Genomic DNA, 17,039 nt, shown 5'->3' on the forward strand with positions numbered 1-17,039 from the left:
TTTTAAAAAATTTTTTTTTTTTTTTTTTCCCCCCTTTTTTTTTTTTTTTTTTTTTTTTTTTTAGTAAATACTGTATGAATCTCGATGAGTAACTCCAGGCAAAAAAAAATCTATGAAGGCGTTAGAGCACTGTGCAAAAAGTATTAGGTCACACTAGGGGCTTTGCCATTTTAAAGAACTGACTACATGTTGTCAGTTATCGGCTATAAAAATAATTTGATCAGTTGATCGCATTATACCCTAAGCTACTTTTTTTTTTAAACTTTAATCTTATACACTGTAGTGTTGTGCAGAACGTGTTTTTTTTTTCCCACCAGTGGAAAGTCTGAGGTGGAGAAAAATACGTCATACTACGGCACATGTGTGTCTTATGTCAATATAAATGGCATCATCCAAGTGCGATGGATCCCGTTTCCTTATCATAAGTTCCAAATACCGACTGGAGCCGCCAGGTCTCTCTGAATTGCAAAAGGAAAAGGTAATATTTTCCACCTCACAAAATGTGGAAGGCCTTCACCGCTCATGGGGAAAAAAAATAAACACAGACTGTCCCCTTTATTCTCCAGGACGAGGATTTCCATTACTCACAGCCGAGTTGCCGCAAAACTTGCATTGACACTCAATTCATACGTGTTTGATGTGTTTAATATGTGAGGAGATGTAGATGAGCTTCACAATTAGACACCTGAGCACACCGACGGGGCTTATTTTAGACTTGTGGCGCTCTTCAGAGATCTGCGGACTCGAGGCGCAACACGCGGACCTCCAACGTTTGCACGAGGCCTTCTTCCTGCAGGCCCATATCACTCGTTGTGGAAGCAGAGTGCACAGCTGCGACGGGCAGACGGGATCCGACAGCTGATCCCACCACGGAGGCTTCGCGTCGCACTGCCTGAAAAGGAATGGCTTCTGTACGAGGACGCAGTCGGTGCTTGATGGTGGAGCCTGATCTGGAATGTTCGTGTACATTTAGACAGCCGTAAACATGATTATCGATATTGTATACCTGCCAAATATAGGCAAGCACTGCCGTCGCGATGACGCCAAATTATGTTAGATATTGGTCAAGGGTCGCGGCATGCTTTATACTACTGGATCTATATTGGGGGCAAGCTGTTGGTTTATTACCACTGTACGGTCACAAGATGGAGGCATGGAATGCTTTCTAAGATGTTGCTGCCTATAATTAGTTCCTTGAGAGCAAACTACAAACACAAAAAGAAAAAAAAATTAAATTAGTATTTCACTGATAGGGTAAATCAAAATGGAGCATTATTGTGTTTGCAACTGCATTTATATTACATCACATTAAATCGGATAAAAAGGATTTTACTTTTAATTCCAGGACCAACTTACATGTTTTTAATTATATCAGTCAGTGGAACAGCATTTATTTTCTTCATTTTTGATAATGACACACGCACACACGATTAAAAAAAATGTTGTTGCCATGGTGATACAAGTTGATGATCCCATTTATACAAAGTAACTTGAAAAAGCTTACAGACATGATGACCAAACTTAGTTTCAAGGACGTGTGTTGTTGAGGACTCAAGTGCAGGGAAGAAACAAGGCAAGCGGCGTGCACTCTCAAAAAAGTATTTCATTACAAAACAAGGAAAAGAGGGCACTTTGGAATCACAAAAAAATAATTTTATATATAATAATAATAATAATAATAATAATAATTATTATTATTATTATTATTATTATTATTATTATTATTATGGGCGGCCTGATGGTCCAGTGGTTAGCTTGTCAACCTCGGAGTGCAGAGGTACCAGATTCAATTTCAGCTCCAGCCTCCCTGTATGGAGTTTGCATGTTCTCCTGCATGGGTTTTCTCCGGGTACTTCGGTTTCCTCCCACATTCCAAAAACATGCATGGCAGGCTGATTGAGCACTCGAAATTGTCCCAAGGTGTGAGTGTGAGCGCGGACGGTTGTTCGTCTGTGTGTGCCCTGCGATAGGCTGGCAACCGGTTCAGGGTGTCCCCCGCCTATTGCCCAAAGACAGCTGGGATAGGCTCCAGCATCCCCCGCGACCCTTGTGAGGATGAGCGGGTTGGAAAATGGATGGATGGATTATTATTATAAATCTCTAAGTCCAGTTTGTTTGTGAGAGAAACTTCTGATGACATAATCAAGAAGTCATGTTGTTATTGCTGCAGTCGGCTACCTTTTCGTAAAATTCACTCGGGTAAAACTCGCTGTTGATGCTGTGCCAGTGTGGCAAATACACACAAACATACACTGACACGTTTGGCACAATTTTTCCATTAAGTATGAGTCACTGCACAGGAAATTTAAGGAACAGACCTTCCCTCGCACACATTCAGTTTCAACCCTCAATGTCCACACTCACTCAACATTTCACTATTTGCTATGTTTTAAATAAGGAGTAAAACATTTTTTTGGTACCCCAAAGTACATCCGTGTATTGTTTATTGATGAGTATAGAATCCAAACACAATTCAACCATTGGCACAATGTAGATTGCCTTTCAGAGAGAGTACAGTACGACTTAGCCAATTCATGTTGTACCGTCACTTGCCAGCAGGTTGTACTGTGATAACACAATGTCTTGTGACAGAAAAATTCATGTAGAATTATATATGTATATATTTTTCCCCCTAGTGTCAAACCATTTGGAGATTTGTGAGAAGCATAGTCAACGTGTAAAGTGCATAATTTTCCATTGCCGGTAAGAACTAATTGACTCACTCTTTCCCTGTAAGTTTCCAAGGAAACAGAAAGCGATTCTTGAAATGAGATCATATTGAAACAATTGCAGAACCCGGGAAAGACTGTATATCGCTCTCGCATGACATTACAAGAGTCTGTTTTCAATTCTTTGCTGCAGAAGTTTATGCCTCCAATTCAATGGATTAACTGTGTGTGTGTGTGTGTGTGTGTGTGTGTGTGTGTGTGTGTGTGTGTGTGTGTGTGTGTGTGTGTGTGTGCGCGCGCGCGCCCCCACAGAAGTTTTTTTTCCCCGCGTTATCTACTCATTTTCTTGATCACTCACTTTACTATTCGAGTTTATTTGGGGCGAGAGGCAGGGTACACCCTCGATCGGCATTTTCAAGTAAGCTCAGCTGGTCCAATTACTCCTGTTTTAAGGCTCCACATACTGCATCCATCCATCCATTTTCTAATCCGCTTATCCTCACAAGGGTCGCGGACGTGCTGGAGCTTATCCCAGCTGTCTTCTGGGAGTAGGCGGGGTACACCCTGAACTGGTTGCCAGCCAATCGCAGGGCACACATACACGAACAACCATTCGTGCTCACAATCACACCTAGGGACAATTTCATGCATGTTTTTGGAATGTGGGAGGAAACCGGAGTACCCGGAGAAAACCCACACGGGCACATGGAGAACATTCAAACTCCACAAAGGAAGGCCACAGCCGAAATCAAACCCTGCACCTCTTCGATGTGAGGCGGAGGTGCTAACCAGTTGACAACCGTGCCGCCCGCCCCACATATACTGTGCTGTTTTTATTTCACAAACAACATATGGCGATTGTCAAGGAAGAAGCAAATTGTCCAGGCTACTATAGTGATATTAAAATATTACAAAGAGAGGAAACACGCACGAAAGAAAAGAGTGTGTGGATATTTGATTCATTATTTGGATGCATTACATTGACAGAGACTGTCCACACTTCACTTTTTAGCCACAGGTACTTATAAATTTTTGAATACAGTAATCCCTCGCTCTAACATGCTTTATCTTTCATGGCTTTGCTGTTTCAAAGAGTTTTTGTTTCCGTGCATTTTTTTTAGGATACATTGTGTTCTGCATCCTGATTGGCTAAGGGACTGTAAACTAATGTCACCGGTCTCTGCGCCTCATCGCTGTACAGCTTGCCCAATTTTCACTACTTCACGGATTTCACTTGTCACGGGTTCTTTTTGGAATGTAACCCTCAAACTAAACGAGGGATTACTGTAGAATCCGGGCAGATTACCTCGACTGAATTGAGTAAATGGTTTTATGTTCAACTTCCACCTCATGACATCACTTCCTTTTGTGTGCAAAGAGCCAGCAGCCGTTCATTTTGTTTAATTAAGATGCTTCGACTTTCATCCCGGCGTAGCGTTGTCATGGCGTCAGCTGCTTGCCCTTCTGAACTAAACCAGCTGCTCCAGGCGAGGTGTGGAGCTGGTTGCCGTGACGACAAGTCCTCGTGTTTACCTGTTGCCATGCAGCAGGCAGGGGAAGCGGGGCGGGGGGGTTAGGGCAGGTTGGCTGCAGTGTCCATGTATAGGGCTGGCGGGTGGCCAGAGAAATGTCAGTTGGAATCCAGGGAGAGGAAAAGGCCAGCCCAGAATAAACCCGCGCAGACAGAATTGCACCACCCGGACCCAGTCCATTCCACTCCACGGGGAGGGAATGTCCACTTTTACAGCGAGATCATATGTCGCTGATGGGCTTGGGCCTTTTCTTTGATCTGTCTGCTGTCTTGACTTTGACAAGTCAGACGATTTCATTTCTTTGTGTCGACCTTGACCTTACTGAGATTTTTCATGAATTAAAAAAAAAAAAGCTTTTGTTTGTGCAGGGATCCAAAGTGCATTCTATTAGCTTGATGTCTCATCTCAGGTGAATTCATTCATTTGATTTTCGTTCTCTTCTTTTTTTTAATATGCTAACGACATGTTTTTCATTCATTTAGATATTGATTAGTTTTTTTGAATGCATTGATTTTGATGTTTTTTAATTGTATGATGAGTATTCATTCATTGACTAATTTTAAATTTGCTTTATTTTTATGTAGAATGTGTTTTTGCAACATTTGTATTACTTATTGTGTATTTACAGCACATATTATTTGTATATTATAACATAAATATTCTTTTGCATATTTATGTAGAATTAGACGCACAACAATTAATAATAATACAACTAATTGATTATCAAATTAATTGATTAATATTTTTAATCATCGATGAAAAGATTTGAAAACCTTTTTTTTATATGATCGAAATGCTTGGCTTCTCATCCATACATGTCTGATTTTTGTGGTCGTCCATGAAAACGGACCATTTACTTTGGTGTTGAATCAAAATTAAAAAAAACATTTTTTTTTACCTTGTCTCAAAGATTTTTCCTATTTTCTGTCATGTTATGGACCAAGCCCTTAACAGAATGATCATTCATTTATTCAGTTTTGAATAATGTCATGTTTTTTTTTTTTAATAATGGCATGGAAATGAAATTATGGTCAGAAGAATGAATTTGTAGATGATGATGATGATGAAGATACTCGCAGAGAAACCTGGTGTGACTGCAATGGATTGATATGAAATCTGTCGCCGGCCTGCTATCTGAATAGTCAGTTTTAGTATGTATTCATTCTCCTTTGGAAATGAAAGTTAGAGCTTTGAGCTTGCGTAAGCGTTGTTGGGCGATGGTTGAAACAAAGCAGGAAATGAACATGCGCTTCCCTCAGTCTGACAAAGTGAATGCAGAATGAAATTAGTCGCATCCTCTGAACCGTGTCGCTTAACAGATATTGTTGAGATGAGCTTTTCGATAACAACCACATCAACCTCAATTTGGTTGAGCAATGATGCCTTGATAGCCACCCAAGGCGGCGTGCAGCCACTGGGTGGCACTCTGCAATTGCTTTTGGCACTCCATGAACGTTTCGTAAATGACTCAGTATGCTTTCAATTCCAGTCCTCACCCAGTCCTCATAATATACTTTGTTTTGTCTTGTGTTCAGTTGCATTTTTGTTATTTGATGTCAAATGTTTTGTCAAGCGCTTAGTTTCAGCTGCAGCTGTTGTGATAGCTCTCTATCAAGAATCATTGCATTCCATTTTAGGAAAATGGTTTTGCATTTCATCACATATCAAATTATTTTTATTAGTTGAAGTTCTGCTGCAGCTAATTTTTTTTTCTCCTATTACCTCTTTTCAGGACCAAATGAAGGCTGCAAAAATACCTAAGCCGTCAGAGGCGGTCTCTGAGGACGGGACTGTGGAGGGTCTTCAGCAGATACCCGAGGAGGGCGGCGAGGGCGAGGGCCAACCGGCCAAGCTCAACTCAGATGACGAGGTGGAGATCGAGGAGATCGTGGAGGAGTCCCGAACCAAGCGCCTCCAGCGCTCCACCAAGAGGCAAGTGGACAGCATCAAGAAGGCCTTCTCCAAGGAAAAGATGGAGAAGACCAAGCTGAAGACCAAGGAGAACCTGGAGAAGACCAAGCAGAGGACCCGTGAGAATCTAGAGAAGACCAGGCAGAAAACCCGCGCCAACCTGGAGAAGACCAAGCACAACCTGGAGCAGAAGATGAACAAACTGGGCACCCGCATGACCCCCAACGTGGAACGCCGGGTCAAGATGAAGAGCTCCAAGGAGAAAGTGAAGAAGTCCCTCACGCCCGACCACACCGTCTACGCCCGCTCCAAGACCAGCGTCTACCGCGTGCCCCCCTTCACCTTCTACGTCAAGAAGATCCGCGACGGCGCGGAGGAGGTGGCGGTGGCGGACCCTGCCGCCACGGCTGAGGAGACGGAGGCGGGCGGCGAGGAGAACGGGCTGGGCGTGCACGTGGATGCGGTTGAGGAGCAGCTGGTAAGCGTCGACAGCCTGGAGATGGAGGCCATGCTGAAGGACCCTCAGCTGGTAACAGTAGAGGCAGACCACCTAGAGAAGACCCAGCGTGACTAGAGAATCCATCCCAATAAACGGCAGAGGAAACACGTAATCTCCATGAGGACACATCAGTAGCCACGAGGACTCGATGCAAATATTCACACCTGTTCCATTTTTTTTTCTATGTACCCAAAAGTGTTTCATATTCACTTCACTTTTCCACATTTCAAGGGAAAATAAGCAACACTAATAGCCGACACCTTTTTACACAGGACCGGTTTATGCTTTTCGCTTGTCGTTTTCATGGATAGAGTGCCAGCTAGGATAACAAAAAGGTATAAATATTCTTTGTTGTTGTGATGTATAGTAATCTATTTGCCATGTTCGGTGTGCACACGTGTGGCGCGAGGGTAACGGAAAGTCGTCTGGAAGGTTTCAGGGTAGGTCTTAGGGTGCTCCTGTGGTCAAAAGTGAAGGTGAGGGGAAAGCACAGTCGCCATAACAACATAAGGATTCTCACAAGGTAAAGGAAAACCAAATATAATAACATCTCATTATGGATGGGCAGTTGATTAAATCACCTCAATTGATTTTGGGCAAAATTAAATGATATTTTTAATGCCATAGTTACTCTCTGTATGTTCAGAACTTCCCTTTCCATGTCACTGTTGTACGGAATGGAATGCACAGTGGATATAAAAAGTCTACACACCCCTATTCAAATATGATATTTCATGATATAAAAACGAGAACAAAAAGTTAACTCGTTCAAAAAAAAATTCCCTCCGTGATTGGCACCTACAACTGACAATAACTGAAAATATGAAATTCTTTTCATAGAGGAAAAAAAAAAAAAAAACCAACAACAACAACTCAGTTAATGATGTTGCACAAGTGAACGCACATCTCATAACTGGGGGTGTTGCTGCATTCAGAATCAAACCAATCATATTCAGTGGGAGGCAACACTCACCTGTTGGTTGTGCGGTTGTGAGGACCTGAAAAAGGTTTCCATAATTTAAGTGTAACTATTGTGAACGTGGAGCAAACAGGCAATGTTCTGGCGTCCACTTTTCCATCCGTAGGTACACAGCATCCATTTCCTATGCTTAGAGACTGTAGTGTGTGACTGTGACGTCGTTGCGGTTGTTCATAAACCCACTATGTAGCACAGGAGGCCCTCCAAATAATCAATGAGCTTTAGAATGCAATGAAGGAGAGTGCTGCCTTGGAGCAGCTTGCAGAGTACAGAACAGAACAATGAATACCAGAAATATGAAGTGTGTGCTGGTGTTATTCTAATGAGCTGTGATGCAACCGATAGTGATTTAATTGCAGCAATAAGCAAAAATACAGTTGGATCAGAAAAGGGCTCATATAGTTTTTTATGCATTACAGTATTGAAATAATCAGTTACTGATGAGTGTATGGCATTGTTGTGTGAATCAAGCATTGATTTACCTGTAAAATATAGTATCATATTAAGGAAATCCACAAAATGCTGTAAGTAATGTACTCTAAATATTGTTTTTCTGAGTGCATGGCGTCTCGGGGTGGGGGCGGGGGTTCCCCTCACCTGGGCAAACATGAAAACTGAAAAAAGACAGGAATCATACTATTCAAGATGTGACATTCGAATAATAAAGCATGAATATTTTTCTCCCTTGTGTGTTTTTTTTTGCCTTTCCTTTGTATATATATTAGCAATGATTGATAGTAAACACACACACACATACACACACGCGCGTTCATTTTCAACTCTTTCTTAAATTATCGACACATAACTTTTCATTCGCTATTATTTAGACACACAACTTGTTTATTAGTCACATTTCAGCAGTATTGCCCTGTGCTAACATACAAAATATATTTTGTACTACTAAAATCCATACTTAATATTTATATTTCTCGTAAATATTGATCAAAGGGTCAAAAATGAACGGCAATAGCGTTGGTGACGTCATCGCTGCCAGTAATTCAGATGACTTCCAGGCTGGCTGTTGCGTTGAACTGTTGTTACTCCCTCGGATGTGGGAGGTTATTCAATAGCGTTTTGCAGGGAGGTTTTTCTTTCAGGAACAGCGCTGTTGCGACAGCAGTGAAACACGACTGTGAACTGTAAACTTCTAAACCCCGCCTTTTCTGTGGACATTCTAATTTTTGATTGGCTTCAATACTTTATGTTTTGCAGCTATTTGCGGACAGAGTTGTCAGTTAAGCAGATATGGCGTTCGTTTGGCTGGAAACGCCGCAATGTGTACAGGCTGCGGACTGGAAGCTCGCGACGACGTGTGTGCATAACTTGTGACACTTTTCTGCGTCTCTCTCTTTTTACTGACACATTTTTGGAGAAAAGTAGTGAGGACTGGCATTTTTTTCACTCGAAGCTTCCCGAAGGAGCAAGGTTTATTACAAGTCAGGTAAACAGCCGTAACGAGTACTGTACTTGCTTATCTGTTATTTTGAGGGAGTTGTTGTCATACATTATTGTCTGTAGACGACAATTAAAAAAAAAAACTAGATCAGTTGTTATATATGTTGTTTACATTGTGTTCAGTTTATAAAAAAAATATGCTGGCGAAATATTTAGGGTTACATAAGTTTCATTGGCAAAAGATGAGTTCAAGAAGCCCGGGCTAGGCCCAGTCCCTTAATTTAAAACTGCAAATCGTTATTTTGAGCATGTTCACACCATAAATCGTTGCTAAAATAGATTTATTGCTAACTTCGATATAAATTAGCTCGCTTTGTTGTTTAGTCACGCCCATCTCCATCCCTGCTGCAGGACAACATGGCCGTGAGCCGCCTTGCACTGCCTGCTTACATAAAAGCACACAGTCGTTGACAAATCCAAGCAACACAGCAGCCCTCCTCTTGCAAAAATGCTCAACGTTTTAATGCTACAGTGCATTTAATAGAAATTGACAGCTCTCTTTGAGCAAGATACTGAACCCCCAGTTACTCTTGATGCTCCGTCATCAGTCGGTGAATGCGGTAACACTGTCAACCGCTATTTAAGTGACAGCCCGTTTACCATATTATTCACTGACAACTTCACCTCACTTTCTGCCCCCTTTTATTGCTTAATTGCTTCTTTTGTGACATACAACAACAACAATAATAATAATACAAATAATAATAATTACAAGAATACATTTTACAGTGGTTATTGTATACGGTCATAAGGAAAGGCTTTTGTTGATCCCCTCCTGGGAATGCTGTACAGTAGCATGCTGTAAGACAAGCTAGCGGATACAACCTGCTTCTTGCAACTAATTGATAATCAATGAAGCCATCTCTAGACTCTCAGGTTACAACTACGTGACTGTAACTCTAATCCTATTTGTGGTTTTACAACATTCAGGCAAGAGAAAGAGCCGTCAGTCCTTTATTGATGAAACAGCAGGTGTTGGCTTCACTCTACAGGAAGTGAGCACCCTGAAAGCACGTGGTCATGTTTCTTTTGTTGTTTTTAGGCTCGCATCGGTCAAGATGGCCCAGTGGAACCAGTTGCAACAGCTGGAGACCAGGTACCTGGAGCAGCTGTACCACCTGTACAGCGACAGCTTCCCCATGGAGCTGCGGCAGTTCCTCGCGCCCTGGATTGAAAGTCAGGACTGGTGAGTGACAAGTTCGACTGGAACGAAGAGTGTGAAGAGTCATGACCCATTTTCCGCAAAACAATTAGATTTGTTTTTACAAACCACTTCCTGCTCGGTCATAACCACGTCCTGGGGATCGACAACTGAGTTGTTAAAGTCCTGTTTATTGTCTTGTTCCTCATTTTTGACTCCTTAACGGGAATCAGCAATCACATGAGGCAACGATCATAATTTTTATGATTATTAGTGCCTGTTCGTGTTTTCTTTTTAGTTGTTTGTGAATGATGGATTTAATGTTTTGTTCTCATGTTTTTGTGATATCAAGAAATGAGACCAAGTTAATCATTGCAAAACTTTTTTACCATTAATGTGACCTATAAACTGTACAACTCAATTAAATATTTTTTAAAGGAATAATGACCTACTGATATAAGGCGATTACACAATTGTGCACACACTCTTATAGCTGGGATGTGGCTGTGTACAGAATAAACAATCACATTTAAAGTCATGTTAAATGGGAGTCAGCACACATCTGTCACCTTTTAAGTTGCCTCTGATTAAACCCAAATGAATTTCTGATGTTCTAGTAGGCTTTTCCTTCCATTTTTTTGGCTTCTTAGTGAAAGCCACGGGCCCAGTCGTACTGTATATAGAGCGGGAAGTGCAGACGCTCTCTTGAACGAGACATGGCCGCTTTCTCTAACTGCCTAATTGTTTTTGTAATATTTGATCTTTGCATTATTTTCAACTAAATGCTGGATAGTCATCTTGTCGCTCAACGCAACAGAAGAGCATCTCATCCCATCCACACGTTTTACTTCACACAATGTACAGTTTTAGCATTCTGTATACACCCACGTTTTTTATGTAAATGACAAATGTTGACTTTCACTTTGACTCATCAGTCTTTTTTTTTTTTTTGTCCTGAAAGGACTTTCGCCGCTAAGAAGGAGTCTCATGCCACCCTGGTGTTCCATAATCTCCTGGGCGAGATAGACCAGCAGTACAGCCGCTTCCTGCAGGAGAACAACGTCCTCTACCAGCACAACCTGAGGCGGATCAAGCAGCACCTGCAGAGCAAGTACCTGGAGAAGCCCATGGACATCGCCCGTATCGTCGCTCGCTGCTTGTGGGAGGAGCAACGGCTGCTACAGACGGCCACCGCTGCTGCGCAGGTCCGAAACGGCACACAATGATCAGTTTTTATTTGTTCGGTCGATATCATGACATAGCTTCAACATGTCACGATCAGGACGGACAAGCCGCCCACCCCACAGGGACAGTGGTGACAGAGAAGCAGCAGATTCTGGAACACAACCTTCAAGACATCAGGAAACGAGTGCAGGTTTGTTTTGACATATGTTGATATTTTCCCACGGCATGACGCATTCGCGGTTTGCACGTGTATATCGCAGTTCTGATATACGGGGTTCGAAACTCTGCTTCAGTCTTCCTGTTATCTGGGTTCCTGCCACATTCCCATAACATGCATGTTATGTTCAAACTTTAAATTAGGAAAGTATAAAAAAAATTCTAAAAGGATAATGAACTGTTTTCCCCCCACCGTGGTTACTCAGCTCCAGAGAGTACAAGATGGAGGCCTTATCCAAATGCTTTGGTATGGGTGGAGCCACAGACACATGTGCCTCTTTTACGCTCCGTGTTCAACGTGTCATTTCCACGCCTTTTATTGCGTGTCACGCCGCTTGACATTCGCAGTATTGCGTGTCAGATGTTTTAATTGGCTCTTATTAATAGTGCAATGCAGTTGGAGGCTGAGCTTGTCGTTCTCTGCTCAAGTTTCCACACATGATTGCAATCGAGTAGCAGTGCTCAAGCAATGTTACGTCAGGGCTGTGAGAGCATGCCTGCCAAAATGTCATTTTAATAAATAAAGAATATTGTAGATTGTTAGGGTGGTTCAGTTCAAAAAGTAAAATGTATAAAATATACGGTAAACACACAGGAAAATATTTTTAGGAAGGCCACTTGCTTCCTAAATCGGAATTATTTTAAAATTAATTTTGATTGTTTATTCATCCATCCATCCATTTTTCGATCCGCTTACCCTCACAAGGGTCGCGGGGGGTTCTGGAGCCTATCCCAGCCATCTTTGGGCAGTAGGCTGGGGAAACCCTGAACCGGTTGCCAACCAATCGCAGGACACACACAGACGAACAACCATCCGTGCTCACACTCACACCTAGGGACAGTTTTGAGTGTTCAATCAGCCTGCTGAGCAGGTTTTGGGAATGTGGGAGGAAACCGGAGTACCCAAAGAAAACCCACGCTGGCCCGGGGAGAACATGCAAACTCCACACGGGGAGTCCGGTGCTGGAATTGCACCCGGTACCTCAGCACTGTGAGGTCGACGCGCTCACCACTGGACCACCGGGCAGCCATTGATTGTTTATTATTATTTGTTATTTAATTTTTTTGAGATGGTGAATGTCTTGTTTTCATTAGTTAATTACGTTTTAGTAGATTGTAGGTCACTCTTTGAGATGCCCTCTTTCTTCCAACAGGACATGGAACAGAAGATGAAGATGCTGGAGAACCTGCAGGACGACTTTGATTTCAACTACAAGACATTGAAAAGCCAAGGAGGTAATATATACTCATTTTTCGAGTTTTTGCATTCAATGTGACCGCAAATCTACATTTAAAACATTTTGTTTGCAGAGCTGAACCAGGACCTGAACGGGAATAGCCAGGCAGCAGCTACCAGGCAAAAAATGGCTCAGCTGGAGCAGATGCTGAGTACCCTGGACCAGCTCAGACGGGTGTGCTCACATATCTTATTGTTTTGAATCAGCTCACTCATTAGTCACAGCTGTTGTCTGGACAATGTTGTCACTTTTTTTCCCCCAGCAAATTGTGACAGAGATGGGAGGCTTACTGACCGCAATGGACTACGTACAGAAGAACCTGACAGACGAAGAACTGGCCGAATGGAAGCGACGACAGCAAATCGCCTGCATCGGAGGTCCGCCGAACATCTGCCTTGACCGCCTGGAAACATGGTAAGTATTTAAATTGATTATTTTGGGGTCATTCGACTGACCGGATTGATTATTTTGATCAGCGGTTTAATCTGAACATTTCACAACATTCAGGATCACGTCCTTAGCTGAGTCCCAGCTCCAGATTCGGCAGCAGATCAAGAAACTGGAAGAGCTTCAACAAAAGGTGTCGTACAAGGGAGACCCCATTGTCCAGCACCGGCCCGCACTCGAGGAGAAGATTGTGGACTTGTTCAGAAACCTCATGAAGAGGTAGGGCTGAAGTATGAACACGCATACCACTCATTTGAACAGTTATGACATTTGTTTTCTTCTATATTAAAGTGTGTCATTGTGTTATTGTGGCTCAACAGTGCGTTTGTGGTAGAAAGACAGCCGTGCATGCCCATGCACCCAGACAGACCATTGGTCATCAAAACAGGCGTGCAGTTCACAAACAAAGTCAGGTAAGAATGAGAATGTCCTCCACTTCGTTTTACATATGGACATAAATCTTTGGGACACATCCAGACACACAAGAATCGGACAAATCCTTCATTTGCTTGGTTCCAACTTTGTGGGAACAGTTTCAGGAAGGCGCTTTTCTTTTCCGAGTGCATGAGGCGAGAATTGTAAAGGCGTGCTGTACGAGGGTAGTGTGGAAAAAAAGCCCATCAAACACCTTTGAATTGAACAAGAAATGAGATGACAAGCCTGCTTTTAGGTCCACAACCAGTGATCACTTCCCCACAAATCCCCGCTCACCTTGTAGAACGTTTACCCAGAAGGCTAGAAGTTGTTATAGCTGCAAAATTGTGGACCGTATCCATACTTTCTTCTCTTGTCGAGGTCATGTGTCCCAATATTTTTGCTAATCTAGTTTAGCATCCTAGCTTCGTGCAAGATGTTCTAACTTTTAACGCGATTATCCTTCCAGGCTGCTTGTGAAGTTTCCTGAGCTCAATTACCAGCTGAAAATTAAAGTTTGCATTGACAAGTGAGTTCTTAAAATGGTTATTGTTATGCGCATACCCAAGCCTTCTTACTGAATATATGAGGACTGAATTTTTCAGGGAGTCTGGGGACGTGGCTGCAATCAGAGGGTAAGGTCTCCCAAACTCTTACATCCAGACATTAAAAATGTACTATCGAAAGTCTCACTTCCTGCTTTTTGCCTTTCGTTTTAGGTCCAGAAAGTTCAACATCCTCGGCACTAACACCAAAGTCATGAACATGGAGGAGTCCAACAACGGCAGCTTGTCGGCAGAGTTTAAACACTTGGTGAGTTGCAGAGGTGCAACCTGCTCCCGTCAGCTGCTCAAACACACTTCCTCACGGTGGAACCCCGGCTTCCTGTTTTGTTGCAGACCCTCAGAGAGCAGCGGTGTGGTAACGGTGGACGCACCAATAGTGACGTAGGCGCCACTGCAATACCTGCACGCAATGGTATCCCACCCACACACTTTTTTGCTGACATAAGGGTGTGTTCTTCGTTAGGCATCTCTTATCGTCACCGAGGAGCTCCATCTGATCACCTTTGAGACTGAAGTCTATCACCAAGGCCTGAAGATTGATCTGGAGGTCAGTGGAAATTGGAATGGAGACAATTATAAATATCTGAGACATTGGGCGGTTGACTTCGAAGCGCCTCAGTGAATCCTTGCCAAGCCCAAATTTGCAATTCATGGACGCCCCCGCAAAACAGAAACTGCAACTTTTTGTCAGAGGGAACAACATTCATGCAGTAAAAAAGCAGTCATTGTTTATAATGAATACTTCTCTGAGCTTCTTATTTATACATTTCTTAGTTACGACACATTAACTTCACTCAACATTGACTGTGCTTTATCTGACTAATGGTGTCTTCTCTCACCCCAGAAAGATGGTCCCATGCCACGCTGATTAAATCAAACAGGAACTATGACAAACATACTCAATGATTCATTCGTTAGTTTTAAGCAAGTCAGCAAGTGTGAGCTAAACTGCTGCAAAAAAAATGTACAAAAATGAATCAGAAATCAGAAATTTTCCATCACCTTTTTCTAGCGCTGCCATTTTTGCCTTTCTGTTATGCCCTAAGATGCCCCACAACGGTGCAAAAGCCTTAACTAATAGGAAAGTACAGTATTAATTTGTGCCAAGGCAGAAGACACAGTTGTTCAGTCTGTGACGATTGAAAATCTCAAGCTAAAAAACAAAATGACAGAAGTCTTGTTTTCTTGATAGCTTTTCAGTGAATAGTTGCTCGTTCGGTTTTAACCCCAAAAATGTGCGAGCAGATTCTACTCACCTACTCATGATTTGTGAATTGGCGGGGGGTTCACTGTTTTAGTGACAAGACAAGCTATCAGCACAGAACAAATGTGCACCGGAAAATTTGCATTAAAGCTAAATTGAGGTGCAATTTCCAACACTTTTGTGCAGACGCATTCGCTCCCCGTAGTGGTCATATCTAACATCTGCCAGATGCCAAATGCCTGGGCGTCCATCTTGTGGTACAACATGCTCACCGATCAGCCAAAGGTAAGGCGATTCCCCTGTGTGCAAAGCCGCCACTATGGGAACAGCCTTGACACACAAAATGGGGCTGGACGGGAGACATGGAGGAAAAAACCGAAGCGTTACAGTGTTGTGCATCCTCGGACAGAATGTGAACTTCTTCACCAAACCGCCAGTGGGGACGTGGGACCAGGTGGCTGAAGTGCTCAGCTGGCAATTCTCGTCCACCACAAAGAGAGGCCTGACCATTGAGCAACTCACCACACTGGCCGAGAAACTGTTAGGTGAGGCCATTGAAAAGCATTTGTTTCCTGTTATTGTTGCCCCGGGTAGTTATTTTCCTATGGCCATACATTTCCATCAGTCCTTTATTTAAATTGAACAATCGCTGACATTCAGGGCGTCTTTGGTTTTATGGCTGTGTTCTGTTACTGTGGATTGACGTAATTAAAAACAATGTTTGTTAGTGTACCAAGCTTGTTCTGAGTTGCTCTAGAGTGGGACAGGGTGCAAAAGATATAGAAATGCAGGCCGTCAGCAAAATAAGAGGTCACAGCAATAAACACATTTACAGTACTTCATGTCCCACTGTCTAATTTTATGCCAAAAAGGCCTACCGTATTTTCACAACCATTCGGCGCACCGTATTGTTGGGCGCAGTCTCACTAACGGGTGCTATTTTGGTATTTTACACATAGACAAAACGCACTGTATTATTGGGCGCAGTTTTACAGTGGTAAAACATACGCCAGCTTAAACATACGGCATGCGTGCACGCACGCTAAAAACACGTTAGCTTGAAGCATACGGTAGCATGCTAAGACATACGGATACACGCTAAAAACACGGTTTTAAAAAGGCAACGGAAGCAAAACTGAGTTCAGTTGCATTTTATTTAGCCAGCTTACAATGTACTCACGTTTTTTGATTGATCAAAAAACGTGAGTACACAGTCGAATGGTGACTGTGGAGACGCTTCTGCCGGCTGCTCTTTGATCAACAATCCACCGCTCCAGTTGGTCTTCCAACGCGGGCCACCTCGCCTTCTGTCCACGAAAACTCAGCTTCGTCTTTTTGACTTGGCGAAGCTCGTTCTCCTGCTTCCTCCATTTGCGAGCCATGGATTCGTTGACTTGAAATTCTCTCGCAGCTGCTCGATTCCCATGTTTCTCCGCATAACCGATGGCTTGAAGCTTGAACTGAGCTTTGTAGGCGTGTCTCTTTGTAGAAGTAATTTCGGGGGTTCTTAGAAACCAAAACCGAAGTTGTTTTGCAATAACGCACATATCCACACTTTATACAGGTGCTGGTACCTGCTAGGG

General features: G+C 42.8%; 2 protein-coding genes across 3 annotated transcripts in view; both read left to right on the forward strand.

The window, feature by feature from the left end:
* The window catches only part of cavin1a (caveolae associated protein 1a), a 13,128-nt gene extending 5,644 nt beyond the window's left edge, over positions 1–7,484 (forward strand). The window contains exon 2 of the mRNA XM_019866485.1: positions 5,934–7,484. Coding sequence (XP_019722044.1) covers positions 5,934–6,686 — 753 coding nt within the window. The 3' untranslated portion in view covers positions 6,687–7,484. The remainder of the gene's footprint in view (positions 1–5,933) is intronic.
* Positions 7,485–8,840: 1,356 nt separating this feature from the next.
* Positions 8,841–17,039, forward strand: part of stat3 (signal transducer and activator of transcription 3 (acute-phase response factor)) — a 14,116-nt gene continuing 5,917 nt past the window's right edge. For both annotated transcript variants that reach the window (XM_019866455.1, XM_019866456.1), the window contains exons 1-16: positions 8,841–9,031; positions 10,088–10,231; positions 11,148–11,391; positions 11,469–11,561; positions 12,742–12,823; positions 12,899–12,999; positions 13,088–13,239; positions 13,333–13,491; positions 13,593–13,685; positions 14,156–14,215; positions 14,292–14,321; positions 14,406–14,499; positions 14,586–14,633; positions 14,716–14,799; positions 15,643–15,741; positions 15,866–16,001. In XM_019866455.1, coding sequence (XP_019722014.1) covers positions 10,104–10,231; positions 11,148–11,391; positions 11,469–11,561; positions 12,742–12,823; positions 12,899–12,999; positions 13,088–13,239; positions 13,333–13,491; positions 13,593–13,685; positions 14,156–14,215; positions 14,292–14,321; positions 14,406–14,499; positions 14,586–14,633; positions 14,716–14,799; positions 15,643–15,741; positions 15,866–16,001 — 1,603 coding nt within the window. In that variant the 5' untranslated portion in view covers positions 8,841–9,031; positions 10,088–10,103. The remainder of the gene's footprint in view (positions 9,032–10,087; positions 10,232–11,147; positions 11,392–11,468; positions 11,562–12,741; positions 12,824–12,898; positions 13,000–13,087; positions 13,240–13,332; positions 13,492–13,592; positions 13,686–14,155; positions 14,216–14,291; positions 14,322–14,405; positions 14,500–14,585; positions 14,634–14,715; positions 14,800–15,642; positions 15,742–15,865; positions 16,002–17,039) is intronic.

This window comes from Hippocampus comes, unplaced genomic scaffold (assembly GCF_001891065.2).
Source record: "Hippocampus comes isolate QL1 unplaced genomic scaffold, H_comes_QL1_v1.1 scaffold99, whole genome shotgun sequence".
Taxonomy (NCBI): domain Eukaryota; kingdom Metazoa; phylum Chordata; class Actinopteri; order Syngnathiformes; family Syngnathidae; genus Hippocampus; species Hippocampus comes.